General features: G+C 38.3%; 1 protein-coding gene across 3 annotated transcripts in view; it reads right to left on the reverse strand.

The window, feature by feature from the left end:
- WDHD1 (WD repeat and HMG-box DNA binding protein 1) overlaps window positions 1-15,141 on the reverse strand; it is an 82,934-nt gene that overhangs the window by 23,829 nt on the left and 43,964 nt on the right. For all 3 annotated transcript variants that reach the window (XM_037984006.2, XM_037984005.2, XM_037984004.2), the window contains 2 exons: window positions 13,810-13,947; window positions 10,600-10,756 (listed from right to left, as the gene is read on the reverse strand). In XM_037984006.2, coding sequence (XP_037839934.2) covers window positions 10,600-10,756; window positions 13,810-13,947 — 295 coding nt within the window. The remainder of the gene's footprint in view (window positions 1-10,599; window positions 10,757-13,809; window positions 13,948-15,141) is intronic.

Consider the following 15,141-nt stretch of genomic DNA (forward strand, 5'->3'; position numbering starts at 1 on the left):
CCTGGGCAATATAGCAAGACCCTGTCTCTATGGAAAAAATAATTAGGCAGACGTGGTGGCATGTGTCTGTAGTCCTACCTACTCAGGAGGCTGAGGTGGGAGGATCACTGAGCCCAAAAATTCAAGGTTACAGTGAGCTATGTTTGTGCTATTCCACTTCAGCCTGGGCAACAGAGCGAGATCCTGTCTCAAAAAAATGTGGGGGAAAAAAAAAAAGTCAGAAGAGGAAAAGCTTAAACATTGTGGTGGGGATGTAAATTAGTTCAGCCACTGTGGAAACCACTTTGGAGATTTCTTAAAGAACTAAAATAGAACTACCATTTGATCCAGCAATCCTGTTATTGAATATATATCCAAAGGAAAATAAATCATTCTACCAAAAAGACACATGCACTCGTATGTTCACTGAAGCACTATTCACAATAGCAAAGACATGGAATCAACCTATGCGCCCATCAAGAGTAGGTTGGATAAAGAAAATGTGGTACACAACACACCATGGATGTCGCCACACAGGTTTTACTTAAAAAAGTAAAACCACGTACTTTGCAGCAACATGGATGCATCTGGAGGCCATTATCTTAATCAAATTAATGCAGAAACAGAAAACTATATACTGCATGTTCTCACTTACAAGTAGGAGCTAAACACTGGGTACACATGGACATAAAGACGAAAAAAACAGACACCAGGGACTATAAGGAGGGGAGAGAGGGAGGGTGGCAAGGGATGAAAAACTACCTATTGGGTACTATACTCACTACCTGAATGACAGCTTCAGTTGTACCCCAGACCTCAGCATCATGCAATATACCCTTGTAACAAACCTGCACATGCACCCCATGAATCTAAAATAAAAGTTAAAATTTTTTAAAAATGTTGGCCAGGCATGGTGGCTCATGCCTGTAATCCCAGTACTTTGGGAGGCTGAGGCGGGCGGATCACGAAGTCAGGAGATGGAGACTATTCTGGCTAACACGGTGAAACCCCATCTCTACTAAAAATATAACAAAAAAATTAGCCAGGCGTGGTGGTGGGCGCCTATAGTCCCAGCTACTCGAGAGGCTGAGGTAGGAGAATGGCGTGAACCCGGGAGGCGGAGCTTGCATTGAGCCGAGATCGCACCACTGCACTCCAGCCTGGGTGACAGAGAGAGACTTGGTCTCAAAAAAAAAAAAAAAAAAAAAAGTTGGCCAGGTATGGTGGTGCATGTCTGTAATCCCAGCACTTTGGGGGGTAAGGCAGGCAGATCACTTGAGGCCAGGAGCTTGAGACCAGCCTGGCCAACATGGCAAAAACCCATCTCTACTAAAAATACAAAAATTAGCTGGGTGTGGTGGTGAACGCCTGTAATCCCAGCTACTCGGGAGGGTGAAGCACAAGAATCTCTTGAACCTGGGAAACTGCACTACTGCACTCCAACCTGGGCAACAGAGCAAGACTGTCACCAAAAAAAAAAAAAAAAAAAAGGCCACGAAGCATACTCACATTCATCAGTTTGAGAATTCTTAGTACTGTTGGTATAAGTTGTCAAAAAAGAGAAAAAAGTCAGGCATGGTAGTGGGCACCTGTAATCCCAGCTATTCAGGAGGCTGAGACAGAAGGATATTGCTTAAGCCAGGAGACCAGCCTGGGCAACATAGCAAAACTCCATTCCAAAAAAGAGAGAAAGAAAGATGGTGAAATGCCTAATACAGGTTAAGTGTTTATTAGATATTGGTCAGAGTGAAGCAGAACATCCACTATCATTAGAAAGACTATAATCTATATCTACTCTGATAAATGAAAAGTTGCCTTATATGGTAATAGGTCAACGGGTAAGGACTGTCTAAACCTGTTCTGAGTAGGCTATATAAGGCATTCAAACACACCCATCATGAGTAGTACTCTTGCAACTGATTTATTAAAAAGCTTTCATTAATCACAGAATGATTTACATATATAGAACTCTTTCAACTTATGTACTCCAATTTATTTATTAGAAAAGCACTGGAAAACCATGACTGCACACTATAAATACCACTGGCAAATTTTATATTTTCATAAAGTCATTTAAAAAGACGAAATCTCTTGTTGAATGCTTACTAATAGTCATCCACTTAATTTATAGTATAGCCTTTTAATCAGGACATTCTTGAAGGGAGATACTAAGTAGAAGCTAGACCCTTGGGCTTAAAAATTTTATAAATATCTTCCAATATTATCACATGCCCACTAGAGTAATTAGAAAACAAGTAAGTGACAATATCTAGTATTCTTTTTCAAACTACTCAGGCCCCTTTCTTGTGAGATTCAAATACCTTCCCTTCTTTTTTTTCTGACTATACAATAAAAATACAAATGTTTTTAGAGTTCCAATTTTTTTTGAACATACAATCTCATTTCTTTCTTCCTTCTCTCCTTTTATGATTTTATTAAAAATCTAGTTTTCACCACACAGTATGAGGTGGCCGTGCAAATACCTCAAATTTCAAATAATCTTGTGGCAATTCTGTCATAAATCTCTATTTACAAGAATCACTACTTTACTAGTCATGCAAAATGAAAAAGAGCACATACGTTCACAAAAGATGAGTCCAAGTACATATATATGTACACTAACAAAATTAGAAGGAATACTGGGAGTAATGTTAATTGCCTAAACATTTTTTTCTAAAATATCATTTTACATATTTAAATGTTTACATGTTTAAAAACATTTTACAGCTCACTTTATTGATTTACACATAGTAAGCAATTATCACAAAGAAAAAGGAAATATTGAGTAGGATTTTATTAACAGTTACTTTCTAAGCCACATTTACATCAAAGCAGAGCACCAGTTTGCATTTTTTTATCCTTTCCTTAGCTTTAAAGACTTGAACTAAAAAGATGTTTTCTCTGTTAAATATCCCCATCATAGAAGAATTCAAGGGAAAAACAAACACATTTAAACTGCTAATTTGGTGGGTTTTGGAATTCGACCGGAGTTTCCTGGAAACTATGTGCATAAACCATCTGGAAGAGGAATGTTAAAAAAAAAACAAAAAACAAAACCAAAAAAAACCTGGTTTACTAAGAAGACAAAAGTTGCTGGGCACCGTGGCTCATGCTTGTAATCCCAGTACATAGGGAGGCTGCGGTAGGCAGATTGCTTGAGCTCAGAAGCTCAAGACTAGCTCGCGCAACACAGCAAAACCTCGTCTCTACAGAAAATACAAAAAGTTTGCTAGGCATGGCAGCATGCACCTGTAGCTTTAGTTACTCGGAAGGAAGGCTGAGGATGGAGGATCTCTTGAGCCCAGGAGGCAGAAGTTGCCTAGACTGGAGTGCAGTGGTGTGACCTTAGCTCCCTGCAACTTCTGTCTCAAAAACAAACAAACAAACAAACAAACAAAAACCAATCACTTCAGTTTGTTTTCAAATTGACCACAAGACCTGTTTTTTTTTTTTTTTTATTAAAGAAAGAGGTTAAAAATGCCAAAATAATCAGGTGTGGTGGCTCACACCTGTAATATCCCAGCACTTTGGGAGCCAAGGCCGGCAGATCACCTGAGCTCAGGACATCGAGACTGGGCAACCTGGCAAAACACTGTCTCTACTAAAAATACAAAAAATTAACTGGGCATGGCGGCACATGCCTGTAATCCCAGCTACTTGGGAGGCTGAGGCACAAGAATCACTTGAACCTGGGAAGCGGAGGTTGCAGTGAGCTGAGATTGTACCACTGCACCCTAGCCTGGGCAACAGCATGAGACTCTGTCTCGAAAAAAGAAAAGAAAAGAAAAGAAAATTAAATTAAAAAATGCTAAACTGGAGAAAACTAGGTCCAGTGTCCAGATTAACCCTGCCCCAGCCAGCAAATTTTGCTTTTTCTTCTATGTTGGACAGAACTCTCTTCTGCATTTGAGGGGACTTTGCTCACATCTCTTTTAAATCACTTATTTGGGGGTAGCATAATGACTTTACAAGCCTACCTCTTCCAGGCCACAGCCTCATTTATCTTTGTGTGGTATAGCACATCTAGTCGGTACTATAATAAATGCTAATTCAGTGAACGCAACTAGGAAAAAAGTCTAGTTTTCAAGCACATTAACTAACTCTAAACATAAAAAGAAAAACTAAACATAAAAAGAAAGAAGGTCTTTGTTGGTAGAGAGCAAATTAGACTGTAACACAGCAAAATTTATTAACTCTCAGTTATGTATTAACCAGTAGTGTCATGAAAAAACCTTTAGAAGAAACAATACTTGGTAAACTGAAGTTCAGTTCAAAAGGGGGTAGGGATGACACCAATACAGATCAGTAATTTCTCATATTCATAATTTTTTTTTTTTGAGACAGAGTTTCGCTCTGTTGCCCAGGCTGGAGTACAGTGACGCAAACTTGGCTCACTGCAACTTCCACCTCCTGAGTTGAAGCGATTCTCTTGCCTCAGCCTCCCAAGTAGCTAGGATTACAGGCATCTGCCACCATGCCTGGCTAATTTTTGTAATTTTAGTAGTGACAGGGTTTCGCCATGTTGGCCAGGCTAGTCTCGAACTCCTGACCTCAGGTGATCCGTCTGCCTTACCCTCCCAAGGTGCTGGGATTACAGGTGTGAGTCACCGCACCCAGGCTCATATTCATAATTAAAGGAAAATAGGAAAATTTTATATTGACAGACAGGGTTTTGCTGTTGCCCAGGCTGTCTGCAAACTTCTGGACTCAAGTGATCCTCCCGCCCGTGTCTTTTAAGTAGCTGGGATTCAGGTGTGCACCACTGTGGCAGGCTCTCAAATGAAATTTTAAAAATTATTTTTCACAAAATGTACTCTCTTTTAAAGGATCTCTGAACAAAAAGTAAGCATAAGTACTACTGAGTTGGGTTAGAAAATCCATTTAAAGTGAAAAGAATAAAGAAAGAGGTATCACTAAGTCACTTGATCTTCACAGAAATTCTGTGAAATGAGTACACTCTGGTTTTAGAGATGAGGAAACAGTGGCACAGAGGGTTTAAAGTGTAAATAATACACCAGGGCTACTGAGCGAGGATTTCAGCCAGGATACCACAAGCAGGCAGTGTGACTTGAAAGCTCGAGCTCTGGACCACTAGGCCACATTGCCTTTACAGAGAAGCATGTGATTTGCTATCTTTACCACAAACAATGGGAGCAAACAGAAGCGTTAAACATGCAAATAAATACGAAGATGAATTTATTTCTTTTTTATTTTAGAGACCAGGTCTCCTTATGTCACACAGGTTGGGGTGCAGGGGCTGTATAACCTTGAACTCCTGGGTTCAAGTCATACCCTTACCTCAGCCTCCCGAGCAGCTGGGACTACAGGCATGTACCACCATGCCTGGCAGGGTCTCTCTATGTTGCCCAGGCTAGTCTCAAACTCCTGGCCTCAAGTGATCCCTCTGCTTTGGCCTCCCAATGTGTTGGGATTACAGCTGTGAGCCACGAAGCCTGGCCAAAGATGAATTTCTTGCTAGCCAGAATAAGTAAGTTTCTTTAAACAACAGCAGGCCACTAAAAAGTGATTGCAGAATTTTATTCCCTGAACTTCCATGTACTGCTATCCACAGAAAGGAAATAAATCATCTCTAAATATGCCTACGTATCAGCAAAACTGGTGTGAAAAGTACAGTAAGCCATACTGAGAAGTGTAGCTTCCAATCTTTGAAAAATATTTAAGGCTATATACCAAAAAAAAATAATAAATAAATAAATAAATGTTCTACCAAAAAAAAAAAAAAGAAAGAAAAATATTCTTATTCAAGTTTATTATTCCAGCATAAAGCCAGGAAAATATAAAAACATTCTGCAGTTATCAATTTATCACATAATATACAAATAAATACATTTCTATCAACAGGACTTTTTAATCTTCTCAGTGCTTCAAATGCCTACTGTGTAAGATTCCCCTCAGTAATTCAATTATTCTACAAGTTGGTCTTTACAGGAGAAGTATTTATTCTTTCAATCTACTTATCAACTAACTCCCTTTGTTCCTATATTTTAATACAAAAAAATAAGCTTTTTTTTTTTTTTGCCAATAAATAGATGTGTACTCTCTACCAAATTACTTTAATCTTTTTGGACCATAGTTTTCTCATACGTAAAAATTGGGGAGAAGTGCTGAGGGTGAAGAGAGGCAGCAAATAGACCAAAAGAACTTGGTAGTTCCCATTCTTTTATTCCTGTAGGGCTGCTGAGCTATTATAAAGGGTCTAGGAATGCACACAAGCACCATGAATTGTCTGTAGACCAAATACAAAACTAGTTTCCACTTTACATACTAAAATTTTCACATGTATGCAGATAATGTGATTTGTAAATACAATTTTATATTAAAATAAAATTTTTAGGTCTACAGAAGCTTACGTTATCATGCCTGTAATCCCAGCACTTTGGGAGGCCAAGGTGGGAGGATCACTCGAGGTTAGTTCAAGAAAAGCCTAGGGAACATAGCAAGACTGTCTCAATAAAGAAATAGTCTTTATTAGCTGATACTAAATGTAGAGTTACTAGAGCTACTATCATTTGCAGGCATGAATTGTTCAACATTTAAAAAGGACTCTTGTTCAAGTCCAGCCTGGATAACGTAGGGAGATCCTGTTTCTAAATAAATAAACAAAAGGGGCTCTTATATTTGAAAATGTCAGGAGCTACTAGTAGAGATGGGTTCTAAAATCCTTCTATATCTAAAAGCTGTAATTTAGAGTCCATTATTTCTTTATCCATTATTGAATATAACAGTTAAATGTTACTAGCTGTAATTATCGTAGTTTTTAACAAGTTAAAATTCTTTACAAATTTTAAATAAGAAGCAGGTAAAAAATGTGTCCCAAAGGGTTGTGCGGGAAAAAAAAAAAGCATATAAGAAAAAAAGGCCAGTTGGATAAATTACTAAGGGTGTGAAAACTGCAACTGATGAAATATTTGTAATATTAAATTAAATGAAAAAGCAAAATTATTCATTGCAGATGACTAATTTCATATATTGCAAATAATTTCATATACCTCCTTAAGATAATGACATTCACTAACAAAATGAATCATCTTACTTGAATAAGCATTAGGCAGAATAGTAAAAATCCTCATAGGTTCAAACCTTAACCTGCTATTAAGACAGACTGTGAATTCTTTAATTCAAATTACTAAACTAACTAGATTCCTGAAAACAGACTTGCAAGAAATCCCTGAGAACAACCTACACTGTAAGAACTATTAAAAATAGTGAATGTGGCTTGGCACAAGGCTTATACCTATAATCCCAGCACTTTGGAAGGCTGATGCAAGAGGATCAGTTGAGGCCAGGAATTTGAGATCAATCTGGGCAAGATGGTGAGACCTCATCTTTACAAAGTATTTTTAAAAATTAGCCAGGTGTGGTAGCCTGTGCCTGTAGTTCCACCTACTCAGGAAACTGAGGTGCGAGGATCACTTGAGCCCAGGAGTTCAAGGCTGCAGTGAGCTATGACTCAACCACTGCAATCATAGAGCCAGTGACACCCTGGCTCTAAAATAAAAAGAAAAAAAGAAGTTAATGAATATACATCTTCTAATACTAAATATGTCAATTTTAGAATGTAATATTCAGTGATTACAACTATAAAGGCAAACCACACAGAAATAACCAGCAATTCCTCTATAGTTCTCTACTAATTCAATTCTGCATTCTCTGAGACTATATGTCTTTTCTTCTCAAACATCCCACAATGCCAACCACTGTCTATAGAAATAACTGAATTCTGCTTCATGATCTGCCAACAAAACAGAAGCCAAAAACAGAAGATAGGAATTTGTTACCTTTCAGCTACCAAATCTATCTGCATTTGTGCCTCTTTTTTTCCCTTCCACAACTGATAAAATGTCTACTTTCCTATTTTAGACAGCTGATCTAAAAACTACTACTTTTTTTTCTTTTTGAGATTTCATTCCTTTCACTGGATCCTTCTTTTAAACTGTCAATCTTATCTTCTTTACTAAATTCATTGCCAAAAGATCACAAAAATGCTGTAAAGTCACCTAAGCTAAAAAATCCCTTCAAAGACTTTTTATCCTCCCTTAGGTGCCACCCCAAATCTTTGCTTCTCTTCACGCCAAAGTTCTTTTTTTTTTTTTGAGATAGGTTCTCTGTCGCCTAGGCAGGAGTGCAGAGGTGTGATCATGGCTCACTGTAACCTCAAACCTCCTGGGCTCAAGTGATCCTCCCCTCTCAACTTCTCAGGTAGCAGAGACTATAGGAGTGCGCCATCATGCCTGGGTAATTAAAAAAACAATTTTTGTAGAAACTGGGTCTCACTATGTTGCCCAGGCTAGTCTCGAACTCCTCCCACCTTGAGCTCCCAAAGTGTTGGGATTACAGGCGTGAGCCACCTCGCCTGGCCCAATAGTCAAATTTCTTGATAAGAGTTATCCACATATTCTACTTTCATTTCTGTGCCTCCCATGCCCACCCCAATCTGGAATTTAACATTTTATCACTTTTTATCAGAGTCACCGTTAACCTCCATGTAGCCAAATTAAGAAGTCTTTCTTGGGTGCAGCACACCAACATGGCACATGTATACATATGTAACAAACCTGCACGTTGTGCACATGTACCCTAGAACTTAAAGTATAATAAAAAATAAATAAATTAATTAATTTAAAAAAAAAAGAAGTCTTCTTGAACTTCTGGCCTTATCTGATTTAGTTTATTGAATTGCTGCTTTGTTTAAAAATTCAATTTATTTAACTTTTGAACTAGTAATTCAAAGTTACATGCTTAATTTACATGCTTAAAAAGTATAAAAATGAATACAGAGAAAAGTCTCCTATACTATCCACTGAGTTTCTTTCTGTGAGGTAACTATCATTGTTAGTTTCCTTTTTATTCTTCTAGGAATTCTTTTGCATATGTAAAGCAAATACAGTTACATATTCTTATTCTTTCTCCACTTTTACACAAATGGTATTTATTTCACTTAACACATCTTGTAGATTTTTCTGTATCATGACATAGTGTCCTCATCCTTTTTAACAGCTTTGTCAAGATATGATTCACATATTGAGTTCAGATAATGAACCAGCCATATCATATGGTAAGTATACAATTCAGCCAGGCACAGTGGCTCATGCCTGTAATCCCAACACTTTGGGAGGCTGAGGCGGGAAGATCCCTTGAGCCCATGAATTTGAGACCAGCCTAGGCAACATGGTGAAACCCTGCCTCTACAAAAAGTAGCTGGGTATAGTGGTGCGTGCCTGTAGTCCCAGCTACTTGGGAGGCTAAGGTGGGAGGATTGCTTGAGCCTAGGATGTCACTGCTGAAGTGAGCCTGAAGTGAGCCATAATCGGGCCACTGTGCTCCAGCCTGGGTAACAGAGTGAGACTCTGTCTCAAAAAAAAAAAAAAAAAAAAAACCCAGTATGTAATTCAGTGGTTTTTTGTATATTCACAGAATTGTGCATCTATCACCACTAATTTCTGAACATTTTCATCACCCCAAAAAGAAATCCCATGCCATGCCCAACCAATGTATTATTTCTTACATGTGCCAGCAGCAGTACTTCCCAAACTTTAATGTGCACACAAATCAACATAAAATACTATTAGTCCAGGGCCAGGTGTGATGGCTCACGCCTGTAATCCCAACACTTTGGGTGGATCACTTGAGGTCAAGAGTTCAAGACCAGCCTGGCCAACATGGTGAAATCCCGTCTCTACAAAAAATACAAAAATTGGCTGGGCATGGTGGCACATGCCTATGTAATCTCAGCTACTGGGGAGGCTGAGGTAGAAGAATTGCTTGAACTCAAGAAGTGGAGGTTGTAGTGAACTGAGATCACGCCACTGCACTCCAGCCTGGGTGACAGAGGCTCAATATAAAAAAAAAAAAAAAAAATTTGGCTGGGTGCGGTGGCTCATGCCTGTAATCCCAGCACTTTGGGAGACTGAGGTGGGCGGATCACGAGGTCAGTAGATTGAGACCATCCTGGCTAACACAGTGAAACCCCCTCTCTACTAAAAATACAAAAAAATTAGCCAGGCGTTGTGGTGCATGCCTATAATCCCAGCTACTGGGGAGGCTGAGGCAGGAGAATGGCGCGATCCTGGGAGGCGGAGCTTGCAATGAGCCGAGATCATGCCACTGCACTCCAGCCTGGGCAACAGGGCAAGATTCCGTCTCAAAAAAAAAAAAAAAAATTCTATTAGTCCTTCCTCCTATTATAATAATTAAGCAAAACATCTCAAAATGCAGCTTCATTATATATTTCAATTCTCAATTGAATATATATTCAGTTTTATCAGTTTTATTTTCCATTTTTACTTTTATATTATTATTTTATTAAAATAAAAGACAATAATAAAAGGTGAAATGCCACGTTTAACCAGAATTCCTCTCCCTGTGTGGCTGAAATGATGGTAAGGTCACCCTAATTATTTCTATTTCATTCAACATGTTTCAAGTAAAGCAAGTGACTGAAAACTTCAGAGTGAATATGAACAAATTCCTAATTTAGTGACTATAGAAAGCAAATAATTGGACTAAGATAAAAGACAAATACACTTAAAGAGCCTCACAAAAAGAATTTCAAAATACTTTTAAAAAAGAGTCAACTTCAGACTTCTTTTAATAGCCTACCTTAGTTGCTGGGGATTTTCATGGATACCAACCACCCAGTAGTGATCAGATTTTCCTTTGCAGTGTTCTCTTGTATTACATACAGGAGTCCATGTATTACCAAGTCCTCTGTTAAGCATTCGAACAATTCCTTCTGAATCCACGTAACAAGGGGTACCTAAACACCAACAGAAAAAGAAATCACTTGGAGACATAGCTACATGTTGTTAAAGAAACCCTATTTCAAATATATTATACATACCAAGGATTCAACTTTGCTTTCAAAAGCAAAACACAAAACACAAGCAAATAATCTAAGATTATTTACTATAAAATTTCATTAACTATATAGAGTAAGACCTAACAGAAAAAAGAAAAAAATTGTATTTGATATGACTAAAATTTACACAAATAAAGTGAAAAAACTGAGTTTCAGTGAAAACTATGCCACCTGCTGGAAGATAATAATAATTTTATTTATTTATTTATTATTATTATTTTTTTCGAGATGGAGTCTCGCTCTGTTGCCCAGGCTGGAGTGCAGTGGCGTAATCTCGGCTCACTGCAAGCTCCGCCTCCCGGGTTCATGCCATTCTCCTGCCTCAGCCTCCAGAGTAGCTGGGAGTACAAGCGCCCGCCACCACACCTGGCTAATTTTTTTTTGTATTTTTAGTAGAGACAGGGTTTCACCGTGTTAGCCAAGTTGGTCTCAATCTCCTGACCTCGTGATCCGCCTGCCTCGGCCTCCCGCAGTGCTGGGATTACAGGCGTGAGCCACCGTGCCTGACCGATGATAATTTTAAAGCCAATTTTAGTAAAATATTAAACATGAATGAGAAGGTTCCCGGTTGAGAAATATTTAGAAAACTGATCAAAACCTGATACAAGGTGATCTTTACAAAATTTATCTTTAGTACTCTTCTTCCTCTCTCTTCTTTTTGTTGGCCTTGTTACTATTCTGTCCCCAACTACTGGGTAAGCAATTCTTACCTAGTAAAACAGAAGCATTCTTGTTTTCCACCTATTCTGCTTCCAACTCAGGAAATCTGTGGCAAATTACCTGATCCTCCCTTTTCTTATCTGTGGCTTCATACCCCACTTACTCTGCAAACATCAGTTTCCTCAGGGTCTGGATCTAATTGGTACTTGGGAGAAAAAAATCTATACAAATGGAAGTTATCAGTGGCTCATATTATTAAAGCCTGAGTGACTAACATCAAAACAGAAAACACATCTAGAAATGGTTGATATTTTAAAGAGAAAGTGGAGTTTCCAGCAATGTAAATGAAGAATATGAATCTCCAAAAAGAGAAATATTTAAGTCCCCATGAGACAGGGTTGACCGGTGATTTAAAATAAGGTACTCCTGGGCCAGGTGCAGTGGTTCACTCCTGTAATCCCAGCACTTTGAGAGGCCAAGGCAGGTGGATCACCTCAGGCCAGGAGTTCGAAACCAGCCTAGCCAACATGTTGAAACCCCATCTCTACTAAAAATACAAAATTAGCCAGCCGTGGTGGCACGTGCCTGTAGTCCCAGCTACTTGGGAGGCTGAGGCATGAGAATCACTTGAACCCAGAAGACAGAGGTTGTAGTGATCTGAGATCGCATCACTGCAGTCCAGCCTGGGTGACAGAGTGAGACTCTGCATTAAAAAAATGCAAACACAAAAACAAATAAAATAAGGTACTCCTCAGTGTGTTTCAGATCATCTGTCATAAGCCTCTAGAATTTGGTCTAAAATAGCACTTATCCAAAACAAATATCATGTGAGCCAAAAGTGTAATTTTTAATTTCCTAGTGCCACATTAAAAAAGAAAAATGGCTACATACCATGTATCTGAACAACAAAAAAATTAAATGAAAAAATTTAGGCTGGGGGCAGTGGCTCATGCCTGTAATCCCAGCACTTTAGGAAGTCGAGGCAGGTGGATCACCTGAGGTCAGGAGTTCAAGACCAGACTGGCCAGCATGGTGAAACCCTGTCTCTATTAAAAATACAAAAATTAGCCGGGTGTGGTGATGCAAGCCTGTAATCCCAGCTCCTCAGAAGGCTGAGGCAGGAGAACTGCTTGAACCCAGGAGGCAGAGGTTGCAGTAAGCTGATATTGCATCATTGCACTCCAGCCTGGGCAACAGAGCAAAACTCCTAATTTATTCCTTAAAAAAAATATATATACATATATATATATATTTAAATAGAGATGGGATCTCACTATATTGTCCAGTCTGGTCTTGAACTCCTGGGCTCAAGTGATCCTGCTGCCTCGGCCTCCCAGAGTGCTGGGATTATAGGTATGAGTCATCATGCCCAGCCAAAAAAAAAAAAAATTTTTAAAGAAAAAAAGGGTGAAGTTAATGTTAATAATACATTTTATTTCATTGAAGGTATCTCAAATATTATCATTTAACAGGTAATCAATGTTAAAAAATTGTTGATTTTTATATATTTTTCATGGTAAGTCTTCAAAATCCAGAGAGTATTTTATACATACAAGCACATCTCAGCCATATTTCAAGTGCTCAATAGACATACATACTAGTTATTGTAATAAACAGTGAAGTTCTAGAAAATTCTAAATTTTGTGTATGATCTGCTAGAAAAGACACAACTTATTACTGATTTGTATCACCTCCTTGCTATTTAATAAACTTTCAGAAAAATATATTTCCCTCTTTGTAAGTTTTCTAATGAGAATTTTCATGAAGAGAGATCTTAGCCGGGTGCAGTTTCTCACGCCTGTAATCCCAGCACTTTAGGAGGCCAAGGTGGGCGGATCACTTGAGCCTAGGAGTTTGAGACCAGCCTGGGCAACATGGCAAAACCCTATCTCTACAAAAAATACAAAAATTAGCTGGGCACGGTGGCATACACCTAAAGTCCCAGCTACTAAGGAGGCTGAGGTAGGAAGATGGCTTGAGCCCAGGAGGTGGAGGTTGCAGTGAGCTGAGATCATTCTACTGCACTCCAGCCTGGACAACAGAGCCAGACCCTCTCGCAAAAGAACATAAAAATAAAAGCAATATCTAGTACATAAAATAATGGCTACCTTGCCTAAAGATTGCAGTTCCCAGTTCTGCCAACATATTAAAACAGAAATTTAAAATATAAAATAGAGATAATTTATCCTTAAAGAAATTAATTAGAAATAAAACAATGAAATAATTTTCTTCGTGAAGAATATCTTAACACTTTATATTATACTTGTTTTTTTTAAACAAATTTATCTTGCCTTCAGCTGAAAACCCAATCCATGCAAGGTAGGATTTCCTTGTAAGAGGAAGAGGGTCACCATGCACAATTTGTTTTTTCTTTTTCCCCAGCTCTAGCAGTTGAACTCCAAGGCACTGATCCCCATCAAATCCTGTACCTAATGAGAAAATGTAAATATAAATCAGGCATTAAAGGTTATCTAACTATAATGCAGTCTACATTATTTTCTGTGAATTGATTTTGTGGTAAATTACTAGACTGACTAGCACTACTTTTTATGAATAACCCATCTAACTGAGGCATCATTCAGGTATTAGAAACAGAGTAAGATGTTACATGGACTAGTCACATAAAGTCCTTGTAAGTGGGCATTTATTCACTCAAGAAATATTTACAGAAAGTTTACTACATGCCAGCATTGGCCTAGATCCTGGAGCTACAGCAATAAACAAAGTCACTGCTCTCATTAAATTCAAATTTCAGGTAGAAGACAAATTAAAAAACACAAAATGAACAAAAAAAGTTATCAAAAAGTTAAAATAATGTGATACAGAATGTCAGAGTGGTTTGTTAGACTGGTTAGTCAGAAGTGGCCTCTCAGAAAGTAAAGTTTAAGTTAAGACATGAACTGCAAGCTGGTGCCTGCCATGCAAACATTAGGGAAGGAACATGAAAGTGGATGGAGGGAACAGCTAATGCAAAGTCCTAAGGCAGGAAGAATAGAGGGCTCAAAGAACACAAAGAGGCAGTATGGCCAGAACATGGTAATGAGAAACCATGGTAAGACATGAGGTTGAAGAGGCAGGCAAAAGTCAGATTATACGGGATCAGTAGATCACCTTGACAGCTATCAGAAGTTTGACTTTGATTCTAAAAGTGAAGGAAAGTCAGAGAGATTTGAGAAGAGGAGCATGATCTATGTTTTTAAAAGATTACCTAGGCTGCTGTGTGGAGAATGGACTATGGAAGGCAAGAATTGAAGCTAAAAGACTAGTTAGGAGACTACTATGACAGTCCAAGAGATGACATTTAGGTTGCATTAGCGGAAGAAATGAAAAGAGACAAATTTAGAATGTGTTATTCCATAGAATTGACATGATGATATAATTTTACTGTCGGAGTTGATGCAGGGGAAATGGAAAGAGACGAATCAAAGATAATTTTCAGATTTTTGGCTTCAGCCACTAGATTGTTAGTAGGCCATTTACTAAGATAGGGAAACTACGTAAGAAGCAAGTTTGGAAGGAAAAAAATCACTTTTTATTGTGAGTAAATTAAGTCTGAAATGTCTGTCCAAACTTTAAATAGATTTCAAGTGGGCAACTGGATGTGTAAGTCTGGAGACACAAGG

The sequence above is a fragment of the Chlorocebus sabaeus genome, chromosome 24, assembly GCF_047675955.1.
Source record: "Chlorocebus sabaeus isolate Y175 chromosome 24, mChlSab1.0.hap1, whole genome shotgun sequence".
Taxonomy (NCBI): domain Eukaryota; kingdom Metazoa; phylum Chordata; class Mammalia; order Primates; family Cercopithecidae; genus Chlorocebus; species Chlorocebus sabaeus.